Source organism: Limanda limanda, chromosome 10 (genome assembly GCF_963576545.1).
Source record: "Limanda limanda chromosome 10, fLimLim1.1, whole genome shotgun sequence".
In the NCBI taxonomy this organism is placed as follows: domain Eukaryota; kingdom Metazoa; phylum Chordata; class Actinopteri; order Pleuronectiformes; family Pleuronectidae; genus Limanda; species Limanda limanda.
The window spans coordinates 23,265,398-23,284,982 of record NC_083645.1 but is presented as its reverse complement, the minus strand read 5'-3'; the positions used below and the strand labels follow the sequence as shown (position 1 = coordinate 23,284,982).

At 41.7% G+C, this 19,585-nt stretch overlaps 1 protein-coding gene across 7 annotated transcripts in view; it reads left to right on the top strand.

The window, feature by feature from the left end:
* The window catches only part of si:dkey-237h12.3 (teneurin-3), a 151,963-nt gene that overhangs the window by 47,485 nt on the left and 84,893 nt on the right, over positions 1-19,585 (top strand). For 4 of the 7 annotated variants that reach the window (XM_061079495.1, XM_061079494.1, XM_061079500.1 and 1 more), the window contains 2 exons: positions 7,945-8,170; positions 17,934-18,172. In XM_061079495.1, coding sequence (XP_060935478.1) covers positions 7,945-8,170; positions 17,934-18,172 — 465 coding nt within the window. The remainder of the gene's footprint in view (positions 1-7,944; positions 8,171-17,933; positions 18,173-19,585) is intronic. The other 3 variants (XM_061079497.1, XM_061079498.1, XM_061079496.1) reach the window with 1 other exon arrangement.

The window sequence follows — 19,585 nt, the reverse complement described above, 5'->3', positions numbered from 1 at the left end:
ATTGATTTGACATATATAAACATGCTACCGCTAGTCTCATCCTGGAGTTCATCCATTATTCATTTCAAATAAAACTGAATGGGGATTTATTCTTCCTGGTAGCAGTCTGCCATTTTATTTTTCACATATTATTTGAAATTTTGCAGCGCGGAGATGCTGCAGTTTTTTGAATGTAAGTTATGAATATTGTTGTGTAAATGCTGCTATAGAAAGGAAAGCGGTGACCTCTTAAGGTTGCTCTATTTTGATGGAATTCTTATGATGAACACATCCTGCAATTTTCCTATTGATGAAGGGCCGGCCAGTCAAAGCAAATGGCCTTTTCAATTCCATTAGTAGTTGCATCAGTCTCTTAATGGAGAGTAAAATGGCATAAGACCTTTCGCTGTAGTACTTACACAATGAATATGAAAAGGCTTTCACCGAGTTTTAGTGAGTGCAAAACGGCTTTTAATTGTGTCCTGACTCTGTGTCGGAACATTACAGTGAGTGCGGTGTATTCAGAGCTTTCATCGGAAAATGAGTGAATATTTTAGAAACCCATTGGGTCCGATCGTCTGAGTCAAGAGGTGACAATGAAAAAGTTTGAGAAAAATAAGATGAAATTGAACTTGCTTTTTCCGAACAGGATGAATATTTCAAAAATCTAAACCATTTTAAATGACTATATCAGAAGCATATTACATATTGTAGGATGTTTTCATGCCTGCAGGCATTTTAAGTTCACTTTGCCAATTGTTTGTTTGTTAGTAACAAGGTTAACGTAAAAACTTCTCAATTAATCACCATGACACTTGTTGGAAGGATATGTTATGGGTCAGGGAAGAACCCATTAAGTGTTGGTTTGGATCCAAGAGTTGCGTTTCATTTTCTTTGACATTGAGAAACAGGCTATTCAAAAAAACATTTTCATTGATATCTAGAAGATTTTTAAAAATTCCACCAGGTTCAGGGTTCTGATATTTTTGTGTGTATTTACTCTGTTGAAGATCCACATAGAAAATAAGAAAAATATTTTTTAGAAGCAGCTTTCAAATATGTTCTGGCTCGGTATTCAAGGATTGTCAGTGCCCTACTCAGAAAATATATATTTTAATAATATACAAGGTGGAATCAACAAGTTCCAGGAAGTTGTTGTGAAATTTGAACTCAAAATGAAACAAAAACACACCATTTTAAACATTATTAACTGTGTCAGAAATAGAGTTTCTTGAGAAAATGACAAACTGTCGGATGTTTTCCCGCCTGCAGTCACTTCCAGTTCGCTGACGCAGCCCGATGCACTCGTCTCCTGTGAAGAGAAAAACCCTCTTAAGTGTTAAGAGCAACCGAAACATAGAACTACTCCTGGAAGTGTTTCTGTAAAAACACTGAAGCTTCATAAAGCATCATCTGATAGATATTGCAAGCATCATTAAGACGGGAATGAGTCTGTCATTTTAGCGCTGGCATGCAGTATTAATCACAGAGGTCCTTTAAAGCATGTTGCTGATGGAGATGATGACAAGCTGACGTTGAGGAATTATGCAAAGGAGGCATCCGTCTTGATCTGATTTCAAAGCAAAGCCCCATAAACCACACAGCTGTTTCATCTGCCTTCCCAGCCACTGAGCTTGCACTTTAAAGGCCATCTTAATTCCCTGTGTGTCTCGATGGAAGACAGGGCCAGGCTTTTCTTAAAGGCTCATTGTTTAGTGTTCCTATTTAGAAAAACACTCACACACACACAAGCCAATATATGCAATGCAGTGGATAACCTAATTCAAAGTGCCACGGTGCCAAAAGTCCATATTTTAATATATATCTTGGTTCTGCCCCAGCGGCTTTCAAACCTTAACTGGAGTAAACTGTGCCGCTGCACCGCTGTCGCCACCGTGCCGCGTATCGCTCATTACAGGGAATCACATTGAGGTTATCACTCGTGGGGTTTTCATCATAGAGAGACTCTTTCCTGAGTGTAAAGCTGTTGGTCAGAAATTGCATTCAAACCTATGCCTCAAATTGGAGGCCAGACCCCACTGTGCCGTGCAGCACTCAGACTCACCAGCACCTACTGTGCTCAGGGAAATTGAGTGCTCCGAAAAGGAAATGGAGTCGTATCTTTTCGAGGTTGCACACTGTTTGAAAAATGATCGGTATACAGCCCGATGGTGTAAAATATAGACATGTGAAGGGAAAACTTTTGATCTCGACAGCACTCCGATTGAGGGGATGATAAAAACCCTTTAAATTAGATAAAAAAAAAGTTTGAATGCATAATTAATTACTCAAAATCCACAGAGAAGTCGAGTTCCACTTCTGAATACTTAAAAGGGCAGAAGTTGGCGATGAGTAATTTCGCAATGGCTCAGCTGACCAGTGCACTTCTCATGTTATATGTGCTGCTGTTCTCGGGGGGGGGGTGATGTTTGTTGTGGCGCTCACTGATGTTGCTTCTTCCTTGATATGACTTGGTGAACTGTACGGTAATGATAGTTGAGTGAAAGAAACAATGATTGAATTTCGTCATTTCATTCCAGCTGAAACTGGAGTGAATGGTCGCTAGGCAACCTTTCTTGTGCAGGCTACAAAGAACCGGCACATGAAAGCCTCCGAGAAATGAAGGGAAATATTTGTTTGGATTCATGATTTTGTTTGGGGGGAAAAATGCACATTCTCTGAGTTCAAACATTTTATTCTCAGACTTGTACAGAAAACAGATTTCCCTCCTGATTGAACAATCATGCTTGAGTCCTTAAACGACTCCAGAGCGACAGTAGAAGTCTGCAAGTTCTTCTAAAAGAGTCTTCATTTATCAGAAAGAAGATTAAAGATAGACTCAACATATCAAAATTAACTTCTGTTTAAGGTAAATCGTTTCACCATTGATGCCTTCGACTCTTTTTTGGAGCCTAATGTAGAGCAGAGCAAAAAATTGCCCTAGTTCTGCTTCCATTGCTTCCGTCCTCATGTTAATTCAGAGTCTTCTACCCAGTTTCAACCCATTACAGAGTCAGTGTGGAGGAGTTAAGTCATGAGTAACGCATGAGCTCCTCCTCCTGCATCCCGGATACCATCCGCACTAAACTGCTCAAGGTAGTACTTTACACTGTCAGCCCGTCATTTGACATATTTTTCACAACTCACTGGCCCCTGGTTCTTTTCCAGGCAGTTTCCAAGCACATCATTATTCAACCGTTGCTGAAGAAATCTCATTTGGATCTTCCCTTTTTCCCGAAATAATTAAAAGACCAGTCTCCAAAAATGTCTTTTTTATAAAGTTTTGAAGAGAGTAATCTCCTCTCAATTTATTTCCCCTAAGCCCAGTGTTTTTAACAGTTTCCAATCTGGTTGTAGCACACTTCATAGTTCTGAGTCAGCGCTTGTTAAAATTACTAATGACCTATGGCTGACTGCAGATTGTTCTTTTGGGTTTTAAGTGCCGCCTTCACTACTGTTAATCAGAGAATCCTCTTACATAGCTTAGAGACTTGGGTAGAAGTCAAGGGCACGAATCTCTTATCCGACTATCACCTCATGAGTTGAACCGTCTGGGTCACTCTCGGTAAATCCACCTCCTCAGTGGCTCAGCGGGGGGGTGGCGTCCCCCAAGGCTCTGTTCCCGGCCCCCTTTAGTCTTCCATATGCACGCTGCCTCTTGGTCAGGTTATTCAAAGTCACCAGGCTTCTTGTGATTTCCACATCAGTCATTCGATTGAAACCCACAGGTACGAGCAGCGTTTCCAATCTAACAACCCGCGCCTGTGATATTAAATCGTGGAGGTATCGTGATGTCAGCGATGATGAGTGTTAGGTCCTAGTGTTCGGCCCCCTCAACTCCATCAGCTCCCTTTGTGCATATGTCTGTCGAATAATATTCCACATAATATTCCACAGTATACCTTTGTTTTGATGACCAAGTCAGAAATGTTGCTCAGTCTTGTTTCTTGCAGCTGTAATAATTAGGTCACTTCTATCAACTGCTGATTCAAAGAGTTGTACGAGCTTTTATCTACAGACTGTGTGATGGCCGCAGCAGCAACCACACAAGCTGAAACTCAGTAACATGGTGGTAAACCCCTCTTAATTCCTAATTTGCTTAGTTCTTTCTTTTTGCAACACACCCACTTCATTTATTAAATAACTGGACACATTTTGATTTCATACAACACACTTTTATTTATTAAATATTTCTGTGATAATTTATTACGTTTTCTTTGAGTTACCAGTTCCTGGGGGTTGTTGCGGGAGTCATCTGGCCATTCAGCAAAAGGAGGCCTAGCCGCAGCAGACCACCTTAAATGGCTTTGAGTCCTAATTGGACTGCACCATGTCTTGTGCTATCATGGGGAAGGACATCATTTCCTTATCTTGATTTGTAGTTGTTAAATCCCTGATTATTGTTTGATATTTGTATTTAGTTAATTTCCCTTAGCTAATATAATATGGTCTTGTACTGGGGTGTTATGTTGTGGCTGTAGTTTGTTTTCAATGTTAGTATGTCTGAATCTATCCCCCTCTTTGGTATTGAGTGGCTTGACCAGCCACCATATATGTTCCCCCATCTCGTTTTTTTTCTTGGTTGTGATGCTGTTAACTGGTCTCCAGCAGTTACAGGAGGATAGTTTAAGAAATTGACTATTTGTGAAATTTATCTTTTTAAAATTTTGTTAATGAAATTCAAATTAAAAAAACAACCTTTTTTTTAAAGAAACCCTGTGGCTCTCTAGTCTTCCTGCTCGGTCCCTGACAGACTGTACGAGAGTTTCATCTCCCTCCACCATGCTCGGCTTATTACCTGGACAAAGAAGCACAACCGCATAGATTTCATATTGATTTTGGAATTGAACTGCTCACGTTTAATGGCACGAAACGATCTCCCTTTAAAATGCTTCTCCGGTTCTATTGACGTGTTATAGAACCTCTTGACCATTGAGATCTGCTCCCAGGTCAGCGCTGGTGCCAGAAGACGACCTGGCTCTCGCTATTAGAGCCTCCGCACTATCTGGCACTTTCCACCTGCTAAAGTTAGACACCCCTAAGTCTCAAACTTCTTAAATCCTCTCGTGGAGCTTTTGGGAAAATGTTTGACGTCACCAAACACTATTATCGTCTTTATTTCCGTAGACTCACCGTTTCATTTCATCCCTTTCACAGCTAACTGAAACACAGCGGTTCTCGTATTAGCTCTTATTTATACCCCCAAAAAAGGCTTTGTGTGCTTTTTGCAAAGTATGCATACAGTCGGTTTAATTCAGTTCATGGGGTTTTATGTTCCCGCGGTCCATTGTGGGATTATGCCGTCAGATTTGCCGCATGTCAAATCCCGCTCCTTTGAAGGTTTTGGGATTGTGTGTGTTTTCAGAACATCAGGCTCAGCTTTAGCTTTCACCTAAAACACGGAGCATTGCATGTCACAGCTCCGTCGTGCCTTTTTCAAAATATCGATTCCTCGGAAATTGATTCGAGATCGACCGTTTGTACTCATCTTTGTTGCATCTGTACCTTCCCAGTTTACATCATCCGTTATGCACCTACACTATACAAACCTTAATAGGTGTGAGGTCAGTCTGTGCTGCATTCTCCACCTCTCATTGTGAGAACAGCACAGCGAGCGGCTGCAAACTACACAAGGGCAATCAAGACGCTGACGTGCACTGTGAGCCGACGGATCAATACGCAGACACAAGGATAAATGGATAGAGATTTGTGCAATATCTGTCATGTATCTTTATTTTGTAATGCGTAATGGGAGGCCAAATTGTTTACAGGGGATTGACTGTGTAATATGGGGGCGTGTGATAATAAGATGTTGTTTGCAGGGTAGCAAACAACAGCAGCTATTTTGTGTTGTACAACATTCTGGCGTTTATTATGTTTTTTTTAAGGGGACGCTGCACTTATTTCTAATGAATTCTTATTTCACTCGATTGCTTGAAATTGACTCTGGGTTGGTTTTGCTTCATAATAGACAAAACATAGTTCCTCTTAACCTTTACTACCAAAAAATAATGTTTTCCAGCTCACGTTCCTCTTACCTAAACATTGGATGATTCTCCTCTGCTGCAGAGGGAAGTGGGGCTTGTGGTTGCTGCAGGCTCTTACGGTGGAATCAGGCCCCGAGGTGAAGTAAAACCAGCCCGTGTCAGTAGATAATCCACATTTCTATTAGCCTACTTAGCACTTTTCTAATAGGGCTCACCGTCTAGCCCAGGAGATGAGTGGAACGTCTTGTATTCATTATCACCAAGTCACGGCAGACGTATAATTTTCAAATGCCGATCCCACAGTTTATCTCAGGTAATTCATATCCTAGGACTCTGCCTCTGAATAAGGTTGTTTTGGGTTATGAGGGGATCTCGTTTTGATTGGGTTTGATCAAAGTCTTTATCACAGGCCACAAAAAAGCAGGAGAGAAAAAAAAACAACTTTCATTTGGCTCCTGGTGATTTTGCTTTTATGGTATTTATAGGCACATGCTGCTGCTGTGTAATTGCGGTCGGGAATCAGTGAGATTGGTCGTGTGCAGCAGCCCTGTGCACTCTGATAACTCCGGAATCCTCCTGATATATCAACAGCACAATGTCAACAGTCTCCAAGTCTATTTGTCTTCCTGTTTGTTTCCGCTCGGATGAAACAGATGTTCTCGAATCCATTATGTTGTATTTAAGGAAATGCAAGTAATCAGTCACAAAATAATTGGAACAACTGGCACCTGCTAAAACGTTATTGCAGCTTCCTGCAGTGAATTTGCGGGGAGCGGTTTTACTCTCTGTAATCATTTCCTATTGCAGTAGTTTTTACGGTATACTTTATATTTCTTTAGTATTTCCAGTTTGAACGTGGGAGGGAGAATTTGAATAGGCTGCTGGTACTGTAGCTTAAAGGTTTTGGCCCCAAAGCTTTGGAAATGACGTCCTAGCTCTACTCCGTTTACTGTGTGCAACCAAATTCAAGGCTCATTTATCTGCATTGAACAGCTTCTTTTATGCACAGAAGGGCGCACAGAGTAAAGTGGAACCACGTCGACAAGGACAAAAATTGCATGGTCACTAATGGCTCCTTTCAAAACAATGAATAACGTCCTTTCAGTGAAGTAGCTCCGTCTTGCCAATAGCACGGAGCAGATTTTGATCCGTAGCTCCACAAGGTCTTCATGCAAGGTTGAGAATGCAAAAAAAGTTAAATCATGCACCCTCACAGACCTTCAGCCGTCATACGTTTTGAATTGAACTCCTTTAGGCTTTATAAAAATTCATGCTGTCAATATAAAAACAACTAAACAACTCCTAAAAGACGAATATCCGGAGCTTTCTCAATCTTCTCCGAGCCTCTGTGAGGAAAGAAAGACGATACCCATTTGGGGCTCGTTGGAGCAAATCAGAATTGTCAGCACTGTGGGTTTTTACCTTTTTAAACAGGGAAGATGGATAGATAATCACCACATGCCATTCTGGGGGCCAATTACACAGCTTTGTGTGAAATTGGAAAACCTGTTCTCTCAGAGCTCTAATGGATGTTCTGGTCATTAGTTATTTGAGAGTCTTCACTGGCTGTAATCAAACGTGAAACATTGCGTTAAGCGCCCATAAAAGAACAGCTGCCTCTCTAAGTGACCTTCTGTTTAAGAGAACCCAACTGTCAGCCGTTTGGCGTTTTGCGACAATTATTATGTGTGTCGCCATAAAAGCAGCACTTATTTCCCTTCTTTTTGCAGTGGTTGCATCTCATTTTAATGTCTTGCTCTCGGTTGTATTTACTTTTGCGGGTCTGTTAGGTGGCTGTACGCTGTCATATCTTGCACACAAGGCAGATGCATAATCTCACCCATCTGCTGTCTGTTTACCAACCCAGTCTCTTAACTCTGGGTGCAATTTAAAACCATCAGAGGAGATTACTGCCTTTTGGATTTTTGCTACTGCAAGAATACTCTTAATATTCTGATGTCTGTGTGTTTCTCCTCAGGGGATCATCTATCCAGTCCGCAAGGCCCTCCACCTCTGCCACCAGCCCCACCCCCACACAAGCAGCACCCGTCCATCACGTCCCTGAGCCGAGGCTCACTGGCCAATCACAGGAGCCCGAGCCCTCCGCCCACAGGCGGCCTGGCGGCCGACTTGCAGAGCACGGCAGAATGCGTCCAGCTGCAGGACAGCTGGGTCCTGGGCAGCAATGTGGCCCTGGAGAGCAGGTGAGTGACCCACGATGACCTCCAGCGGGAACGGGAAACTCAAAGCCAGGTGTTCACGATGAGGCAATTTTCACTGAGTCAGAAAACAAATTGATCCAGAAAAAAATGAGCGGAGGCATTTTAAGAGTTTAAAGGACAAGGTGATGTTTAAAATTGTAATTTGATTTTGGTTAAATTATGGGTTTCGTGATTGTTATGCGTCAGAGTATTTTACAGGGCTTTCCACAACGATATGGAGATGCCAACCTGTGGGCAAATCCATAATTTAAACCATAGTAAATAGCAGTATTAACTATTTCTTTTAATAATATTAAATTTAATAGCTTTATTGCCTCTTGCTCTCAGCTTGGTCTGATTAATTCACTGGCATGTTTGATGTGTTTTTGAAATATTGCATATTGGCCATATTCATAAAACTCAATCTGGCAGGTTTAACAGTGACTGCAGTGTGTTTTTTTTTTTTTAACAACCGGAATTTCATTAATATTTGTGTTTCTCAGCTTCCACATTAACTTGGTTGTCGCTGTAGTAGATAGTCTCACGAATATCCTACATCTTCCCCATGGCAACAGTGGAGCTGCCGAAAAATTGATGATTTAAACATTAAATATTAATGATAATGTTAATCATTCTCAACACCTGATTTGTTTTATTAATGTGCTTTAGTGATACACCTGCAAACATTGATGGGTATTAAAATGATAATTCATAACAGGACTTACAATATTCAAGTGTGTGTTGTAAGAACTACAGCTCATCCTGTTAAATTATCGCCGTACATGGTTTAATATGGGAACTGCTGAGCTTGATGAATACAGCTATATTTTTTTTGTGAAGGACTCTTATTTCTGCTTTCTTTATGCACCTACAATTAAGAGCTGATCCTAAATCCAACAGAGCTGCAGGAAAGCACATGATTAGAGTGAACGGTGGGAATATCAGAGAGCGAGCCAGTTAAAATCAGAGAGGCTATAACTTAACAAGAAACTTGGTATAAGCAGACTTTGTCTTACATCAAAATTTTTGCTGTGCAAGATAACCGTCCACTGCCAAGTTCTACCTCCTGAAAACATCAGTTACATCTTTCTTAATCAGTGAGCTCAAAATATCCTGGCAAATGAACTGCGGTACATTGTGCTCTGACTCAGAAACAACCTCGAGTAGATGATTGCGTTCTCGCCTGATATCTCCCTGGCACGAGAACAACCCTCTCTCTTCCTTAGATGAATGTAAACTTTGAAATATCCGTCTGTGGCGGCGTGGAGAGCAACAACTTCTTGTGATCTGACTGAATCAATCGGGATGTGCGGTGACAGTTTTGCTTTCTCGGGAAGACGCGGCGATTGAATACTAACCGCTTGGTGACCTTGGGCTGTCATCGACGCATCGACGAAAACAATATGTGCACACCTATCATCAGGTGAAGCATAAATCACCATCAGCACAGTGGACTCTAAATCAAGTGCTTGTCAGTGGGTGGGAACTGAGAGCCGCCGAGGACCAATGGGGCCAAAAGGGAAGGCCGCCAGGTTCACCACATAATTGCACATGTCATGAAAACTACCGGGTTAGCAAATGTAAGCACAAGCCGGAGAGAGAGTATTTATTATGCTGCCTACAGGGGGCGTCCTGGCCCAGCACGTACAGTAGACACAAGGGGGTGATGCTCTTTTGAATCCTCACCATCGATATGGATTTGTTATCCTTCCTCAGATGCAATCACACGCTACATTTGACTGAGAATTAGTCAGTTGATTGAAAAGAAAAATGTTTCAAATACAAAACCACAGTGTTCTGATGTTCTTCTAATAAATTCCCACTGACATGACCTCCTTGAGAACGAAGCACTCACTTGACGGCATTAGCTACTTCTGCACTAATTAACATTAATGAATTATGTGCGTGTGTAACCTCTAATAAAAGTGGTGGTCTTCAAAGCACCACTGTGCTAATTTGACTCAATAGCAACCGGCTTTCATGGAGAATGGCTTTCATTGTTCCTCCTAAATGAGTGAAGTGCTGCACTGTGTGACTGCGTCTGTAACGACGGCTCATTAGAACGTCGGCGAGTGGGTGAAGTCACCGATCCCGCTGTGATCGCACTGTAAAAAGTTAACACGGAAAGTTTGATTTCGGCTTATTTACTCCTGTAGCTGTAAAGGATCAAACACGTGCGTCCGAAAAGTACGAAAAAATTAAGAACGAGCACAGCAGAGCACGTACCTCCTACCCAGGTCTTTGGATTTAACCATAATTATGGTTTTTAGTAGTTACAGGTTTGCAGCTGTAATTGTTTCCGTGGAGTGAAAATAATAGCGAAGCCCCCTCTGACAAAACCACATTTAAATACTTTTGGATCAGCACCAAAATTATGCACAATTTTCTAGTTTTTTCATCGAGATCCATTATTTATTCCCTTGGAAACTTGGTGAAATGTCAAAAATCGGCCAATCTGGATACAGCACCTTGAGGCTTCCTGCAGAGGCCACAGGTTTGATTCCGATCCAGCCCTTTGCTGTGGGTCTGTGTCCCCAAATCACACTTACTCTCCTGTCAGTAAAGGAGAGATCTTCACAAAAACATACACAACACAATCTTTCAGTGGTAGAGGAAGAGAAATAACATTTTCCAGGATCCACCATTTCCTCCAGAACTGTGCCAATTTTTAATGGGATCTTTCTCGGCCTGAGTTCCATTCTTCCACCAGGTTTAATGTGTTTAGTTTGTTAGTTTTTGTGTCATCCTGCTCACAAACAAACAAGCTAATGGACAGGGGTGAAAACACATATCAGTCAATATTCTATTAATGCAAACACAGTATAAAAAATCTCTCAATTTCTGAAGATTTACTTGTGATCGCTAAATAACACAAACACAAACTAAAGCAGGACGATGACGGACGAGATATGAGATGTTCTGATCCCAGGCTGCGGATTATCAATTATCCCCTCTGCAGTTTCTGTCTCCGTGAGAGAAACAGATTTTATACTCGAGATAAATCTATGAAATGATTCCACTTCTGCCTGGTGCTAGCTAAGACCTCTCCACTTAAAGGGCTCAGCTCGTCGTCAACAGAGCAGGGACGGAGCTGTGCTGTGTCCTTGCTGTTTAGAAAAAAACTGACATTTAGATCTTTAAAGTGTTTGGAATAATTTTTAAAATAAACCCCCTCAGGGTTCCCGGATGAACCACTTGACTCCCCTCCAATAGCATTTGATGATTTATTCAATTAGCAGCATTCCATTCAGTTTCATTATGAAAATGAATTGCTATATCTCCTAGGAGGCCACTGCACATACGTGGTAATTACGCCTGAGCGGCACTTCATCCTTTCTTTAAAATCGACCATATCAGCATGTGTGAAATCTGTATTTCTGACGCCTTCGCAGCCGGAGCTATAAGTTCCCTGAGTGCTCGGCTGGATGAGATACAGGTAGGTGTCTGCTCTTACATATGTATGTCCTTTCAAGCCCACTTCAGCATTTTCTCTCCCTCACTTGGAAACCAGAGAGGTTCAGCGAGACATTTCCGAATGAGGCTTTTGAAGCTCTGCCCAGCCACACGGAGCAGTTCTAAATGTACTGTCAATCCTCATTGGATTCGTGTGTCAAGGGAGTCCTTTGGTGAAATGAAATTATGTCTCAGCTCCAGAGTCATCATGTGGTGCGGCGTCCCACAGACAGCGGCGTCTCCTGATGGAAAAATGTGTTGGAATTGTTCTCACGGGCGGAGAAAAAGAACAGCAGAGGTAATCCTGCTGGGATTTGGCTTTTTTTTATGGTGTGTGCGCGGGTGCGTGGAGTTGTTTTGTGGGATGCACGTGTAAACCGTGAGTCAGACAGTCATGCTTCACATCAGAGGAGGGACATTGAACTTCTCTTTTGTGCGCCAGCCACAGTGTCAGGTTCGCACCAGGACTGATTAGTCATGTGGAAGCTAGCAGCCAACTAGCCATCTGGAATAGAAAGAAGCAGTGATGCAGTGATAGCTGGTTACCTGCCAAAGAGGATGGCGGTGTAGACAAAGTGGTAATCCTCAAGATATATATTTTTTATTTTTTTCTCCTCTTTCTCATGTGTTTTCCTTTTTGTTTATTTTGCCAACATCTCCGGTGCCAAGCACACATTTCACTGACTATTCCAGAGTTCTGCAATATTTTTCCTTTTATTTTAGGGCACTGTGTAAACTGTTGCCGCTGCTGGCAACGCAAAGTGCATCTGTTCCAGATGAGTTTTGGCAGCGACTGTAAAAGCTTTCACGAACAGAGGCTATACAGATAGTGAAGAGCAATCTAAATAGTTCAGTTCATATAAAAAATACATTACACGTTACAAATTTAACCTGCTGCAGCTTAAATACGCATTTTTCCTGTGGTGGAAACATGTCTGCACCATTATTGTCCTTCAAGATGAAGCCACAGAGAATGTGACTCACTAAAGTGTACAAAGCAGCTCTTCTCCTAATCAAATTTGTTATATATACTAAATTCCGTGTGCACACAATCTGAGCACTCGGAGGGAGTTACTCAAGATGGCACCAGGGTGTTCAAGGCGCCACTGAAATATAACCACACGGTCGTGGATTTCCCAGAATAGCCGGTGTTGGCCGAGCCCCTGTGGACCGGGCAGGTGGCGACCTGGCGTCTGAGGCCGGTGGTGTGAGAACCAGACGCAGCGGTGCCTCCACACATCTGCACTCCTTCCTTTTTTTTAAGTATTTTTCTCCGAGCGTGGATTAAAGCGGCCGGATTATTCCCGACTCTCACCTTGCAACGCTAACTCGGAGCAGCAGCTAATGGGCAGATAACGTGCTCTGAGGGCTTTGATTTGCATTGTTTCTGCTGTGCTCTCTCACCCCCCCCCCCCCCCCAGCTGGAGCTTATAGCGAGAGGCAAAACCTCCCACTCGGTGTTTAGTCCTTTGTCCTCTGTGAGGATGTTTTCAAATGTCATCCCGATGACAAGCGCTGTTGTGAGAGCAGAGGAGAGCGGGCTGGCTGCTGCTTTTGTGTAGCGGGGCTTCTCAATGGGACACGCAGCGGTGCACACAAACACACACCGCGCTCACACTGACACACAAGCCATTCATTTGCTCGCCTCCCCCCCCCCCTCCCTCCCGCTCTCACACTCTCTTGATTGTCTCTTCTCTGTCTCCCTCCCTCCTTCTCTCTCACTCGCTCGCTCGCTCTCCTTCTCCCTCTCTCACTCCCAGCGTACGACGTCCCTATCACCGGGCCAGCCTGGATTAGCATAGTAATGTGGCGTGTTGCATCACACTCGGTGTAATCAATTACGGCCGCTCAAGCCCATGTGCGGAGCTGCAGACGTTTTACACTGGTCCGTTGTTTGTTAATCATGTCCGACAGCATTTCATCTTTAGACCCCTTCATTCGGCTCTTTAGAAAAACATGGAAAACATCAGCAACCGGAATTACTTTAAACGCAGAGTGCAATAAATGTCCAGTGTCGGAAATTTGTCTGGCAAACGCCGGTTCTAACGGATTCTAACTTTCACTTTCACTTTGCAGTTGTAGAAAGCAAAAGGGATATAAATGTGTGTGATAAAACTGAAGTTTAAACCACCCTCAAGGTGCCATATGGTTCTTGTGAATCACAATTTCAATTCAAACACTTTATATCTTACTCCGCCAAGGATTTAACAATTTGTTCCGTGTTTGTTAGCTTGCAGGATTAAGCAGAAATAACCGAACCCATTTTTTGGACTGATGGGTCAAATGCCCCAAGTAAGAGCCCATTCAGTTTAGGTTGGACATATTTGAAATGACAGAATAAGGTGTTAGCCTTTAGGGAGGTTTTTCCTCTCTGAACACCTTCTAGTTTGAAATATTTGTTACCTCTACCTTTGTTTATTTGTTTCTTTTAAGCAAGATTACGCAATATAAAACTGGAGGGATTAACACAAAGCTTTGTGGAAGGATCAGGGAAGAAGCTGTGAAATTTTGTGGACAGATCTGTATCAGGAGATATGGCGTTTTTTGAAGTTTTCTCTCATTTCCTAGGGAATAATGCCTGCATCAGACTGGTAGTTTGTTTTCTGTTTGTTTGAATCTCAGTGACTTTTGGGCCTCAACAGCGATAAGCAGCACTCTTCTATTCTATTCTTTCTTTAAGCAAATCCAGATTTGGGCAGATCCAGGGCGTCTTTCCCTCCTTTTTAAACATAGGGAAATAGGTTGTTGTTATTTGATTTGTTATTTTTCCGACTTCCTGTGTTCTGTAGCACTGCAGCTCCGATACAGACGAGTCATTGATGTTTTTAGTTCAGGTGTCTCTCACTTGGGAACATCATGTACTAACTTGGTGGATAAATAAGAGCACAGGTAGATGTTTTCATTTACAGGCCAAACTGTTTCCAGAAATCATCAAGCAACTTGCAGCAGCTACTCGCCCTCCCCCAAATAGAGTGCACACCCCTGCCAACACACACAGACACACACACACACACAGAGACACACACTCACACGTCCTCGTCGCTTCTTGTCCACCTCATCAGATTGCATCCACTTACACTTAACTCCCCAGATAGCGGTGTCTATTTGCCTGAGTCTGACTTCACGTCTGCCTCCTCCTACGTCTTGCCAGTTTTGACCTCAATTCATATCCAACTGCACATTACAGAGGCTGCCGCAGCTAGAGTACAGATTGTTCCAGATTAAAGAATCCCAGTATTTCTTCTTCGGGGGGGTTGCAGACGCCCGCAGCATTGTCATTCCGGCGGTGCCACGGCGTAACCTTTAAATGGAATCGCAGTCTGTCCGTGGCAGCGTGTGTCAATCGGGCCATCGAGGAGCCAGACAATCCAAATTTGACATTTGTTCTTTTTAGCCAAGAATTGATCAGAGGAGGATTTCGCTCAGAGATAAATCCTCACAGGAGATGGGGAGTAGCTGAAATACCAGAGAGCATGACTGAAATCCTTCTTCTGACGGCTCCCCTCTTTGACATCCCTTAAATCTGTATTAAACCAACATGTGATTAACTTCACTTGGAAACATTTAGTCCAAAATAAAGGAGTGTCGTCGTCGTGGAAACCGTTTGAAGTGCAGCTCGCCCAAAGCTTGTTGACCCAAGGTAACTCTGCTGTAACCAGGGAACTACACGGATTTCCAATCCTTAATGCTCGGCTTCAGATTGTGCACTTATTACACTAATGAGCTCTTCTCAAGCTCTTTTACTGCAGATTTACCGGCAGGATTAAAAAATAAAAAAGGAAAGAAAAACCTTGACAAAACTCACACCGAGACTTCAGAGATGCCACGCAAATAATTGATGAGCAAACACGGCCTTATCAGGTTATCGGTTTATTTAAATTAGCTGTTACCACGGCAACTCACTCCTCCTGGAATCTATAGAACATGAAGCGAGACTTGTGTGAAACGTGTAAGGTTGTTTTTTTGGTTACAGAAATTAGAGGAGGCTAGAAAACTGGGAAGAAACATCCTTCCTCTCCAAACAATATAATAAATATAATGATCCAACCCACATAGGTTTGGGTAAACAGACATTTAGATATATTTTTGCTCTTCTTAAAGTATCTGTTAATTGCTGCTTTGGGAATTTATCACTGGAGTAATTTGAAGATTTTTCTTTGATTGCGTTTTCTCTTCTCTTCTCTTTTCACTGACCTGACCTCACACACAGTTTCTAAAGAACTTTTAACTTTTTATTCTGGTAGCTGCTGATCACTGGGGCGAAAGTGTCTGGACAAGGAAGTGAATTTTTATCCCTTGCTACTTTATTTACCCGGTGTTGAAGTGCTCTTGAGTAAGGCACTTAACCTCCCCCGGCCGAGAAGTAATAACAGGGTAGTTTCTTTCAGGTAAAAAAAACCCACAACAACGATGGTGAAGTCAGATTTATTTATGCAGCACATTGAAAGCAATGGGGGTTTGAGCCAAAGTGCTTCACAATCAAGGGAAAGGAAAGAACGCTAAAATGATAAGAAGTAAAGGAGAAGAATTAAATCCAGCCAAGAGACAAATGCAGTAAAAGAAAAAGACGATTGGGCATAAAAGGAAGAAATAGATAAATAAAATAAAAGAATGACGGACTCGAACAGAATCATGAGACAATATCAGGCTGAATAAAAGGTTGTAAAGAAAAGGCAACTGAATAATGGCAGTTTTGTTACGTGACATTTTATTTAACTCAAATTTTTAATTACTCTCTTGTCCTGTTTACTTTCTGTCCTTCACCGAATCCATCAAAACACAAAATAAATGGCAAAACAAAATAAAAATTACCCATCATGTTTTATAGTCAATCATTTGCTCAACTCAGCGCAGAATTTGAGAGTTCAATTAAGAGTTATCCATTATCTAAGAAAACAAAACAGTTATCCACTTGAAAAGGCTACATAACTGGTAATAAATAATAAATTCATATTTCTTTTCTCTAATATTCTTGAGCGGTTAAACTCCACAGTCCTAGACAGTAAGACGCATTTGCGATGCTTGGTCAATCTGTCCAATTTCCCTGGTTGTCCCCATAAGCCTGGAGGCATTTGGGTATTAATCTATAAGTAGTGGCAAGAGTGGCAACAAGGCTTAATTCATTTACTTAAGAGCTTTTCACGTGGGGTTTAAAAGTTAATAGGACGATCACTCCGTAGTGCATTTGATTAAACCCTCTTAATTACCCCAGGTATAATGGGCTATTAGCAAAGGCCCAGTTGTAAAAGGGCAAGTGGGAGATGATTGTTTTTATGAGGTACTTTTTGTTAACCTCCTCCAATGTCAGGATTAGACTGGATATGAGAATATAACCCAGTGCCTCCTGCAGTCTGATTCCCATGGGAGTTACACTGTGGAAGGATCTACTCTATTTGTTTTATTCTGTGTTAAAGCCGGTCACAATGTTTCCCAAATATTAAACCAAGAGTCTCACTACATGTGGATAGTGTACTATGAGATATTTTGGCTGAAAATAAACAGTGTCTAGGAACATTTCACTTAAAATGTTAGGTCATATTTAATTAACTGATGTGTCCTTGTTATGTGAATAGAAAACATTTCCTTCAATTTGTATGTTTTGTTGCACTTGTATAGAAACGTGATTTCTTGGAGTTGAGGTTGTTTCATGAATCTGACTTTTAAGATTAAGTTATAAACAACCAATCATTTATTTAACCATTTTAATTCAATTCAAATTACTTTATTCATCAGCCAAGGGGCAGTTCAAGGCGAGAGAGCAAACAAAAGTGCACACTGTGGAAGGATCTACTCTATTGTTTTATTCTGTATTAAAACCGGTCACAATGTTTTCCCAAATTTTAACCCAGACTCAGACTACATGTGGATATTGTACTATGAGATATTTTGGCTGAAAATAAACAGTGTCTATGATCATTTCACTTAAAATGTTAGGTCATATTTAATTAAAAGATGTGTCCTTGTTGTGTGAATAGAAAACATTTCCTTCAATTTGACTGTTTTGTTGCACTTGTAAAGAAAACTGATTTCTTGGAGTTGAGGTTGTTTCATTAATTAGACATCTGACTTTTAAGATTAAAAGTCAGATGTTAAACAACCAATCATTTATTTCACCCTTTTAATTCAATTCAAATTACTTTATTAATCAGCCAAGGGGCAGTTCAAGGCGAGAGAGCAAACAAAAGTGCAGAGTCAACAAACATAAAGACATTACTAACACATCTACAAATGTGGAAATTTAGTAAAGTAAAATGAAAATAAATGTCTTCCTTTATAATTTATCTCCTCCTACTTTTTCCCTCGTCCTTTGCAGGCACTTTCTTTTTAAGACGGGACCAGGAACGACGCCCTTCTTCGGCGCGGCCGCCCCCGGCTACACCATGGCGACGGGCGCCGTCTACTCCACGCCGGCGCGCCCGCTGCCCAGGAACAGCCTGTCCAGAGGAGCCTTCAAGTTCAAGAAGTCGCCCAAACACTGCTCGTGGAAGTGCACCGCCATGATCGCTGTGGGCGTGGCTGTGGTGCTGTCCATCATTCTCTGCTACTGCATAGGTAAGACCGTGTTCACAACCAGACAGGCTTTGATGTGTCACAGATTTAGATTCTGGTTGCATCGTGTACACGAGGATAGTTTTCACTAGACAAAACCAGATTACAAGATCAGAGGAAAAGCTGCACGAGAGATTATGGAACGGTATTATCATATTAATGAGACTTGGCGCGGTGGTGCAGTGATTAGCTCCGTCGCCTCAGAGCAGGAAGGTTCTTGTTTCGACTCCCGGGTTCAGCCAGGGTCTGTCTGTGAGGAGCTCACATGTTCTACTTAGTCAGGGTGAGAAGGTCCAGGGTGAGTCCCACCTCTCAGCCAGGGTCAGCTTGGATTGGCTCTACCTCCCAACCAAACATAATTAAAAACCCCTTTTCTCTGTTTGTTTCTCAATTAGTTGAATTATTGAAAAATATATTTAGAGTCTACAAGAAAATATCTTTCACCCCCCCGTCGGAGCCTCTGCAGGTGGATGCTGAGCTGAATCCACCAGGAGAGATGGAAAATCTTTGCAGTTAAAATAGGCCACAAATTTGGAGGGTGTGTAGCTAAAAATTGGAGCAGTGCAGCTTCGCTCGCTTCATATTTAAAAAAATAATTTAACATTGTTAAGTTTACCAGACAAAAATAAATGCTTTTTTCTGTAATGTTATGCAGTGGAGTCTTTCACACTTGTTGGCGTTTAGCAACATTCATAAACACACAAGATCTTATTGATCTGTTCTGCACATTGTTCTGAGAAATTCTGCACAATTCTTTCTTTTCCTTTTACACATACTTGTGTAAAATATGAAGAAATGTGCCAGCATCATAACATCTAACAATGGTGACTCCCAAACTTTGAAGCCCACAAGGTTCCTCTGATGAAAAGAATCAAACATTTTTTTTTTTTACAAAAGTTTTCACAAAGTTCTGAGTATTTTGTTGTTGAAACTTCTTGAACAAATGAAAAACAGCAATTACTTTCAAAATGAAAACATTTATTTCCTGCTGCAGGACCTTGGGTTTGTTTGTTTTGTAAGTTTTGTGTTTCCTCGCATTGTTCCGGTAAGTTCTAGTGAAGACAGCGAGCGAAGCTACTCTGAGAAGCCGATGAAGATTATCTGCCAGCTGTAGTAGTACTGGGCGATCCACTGTATGGAAAATTAAAAAAATATATGGAAACAGTCTTTTATAACCTCTCATCGACTTAATCTTGCTCATTAATTCTGTAAAGACTTTTCGCCAAATGCGTGAATTCTCAAACTGTCGGGTTCAAGCTGCTCCAGGATCAGAGCTGACCTGCACTCCCTTTACACGTTAACAATAAACACCAAACACTGATCAGAGGTTATGAGGATCTGAACAGTTCTGGGAGTTTACTTTGTGCTGGTTTGATTCGCTCAGAGTTTATGAGACACCTTTTAAACACAGTTCAG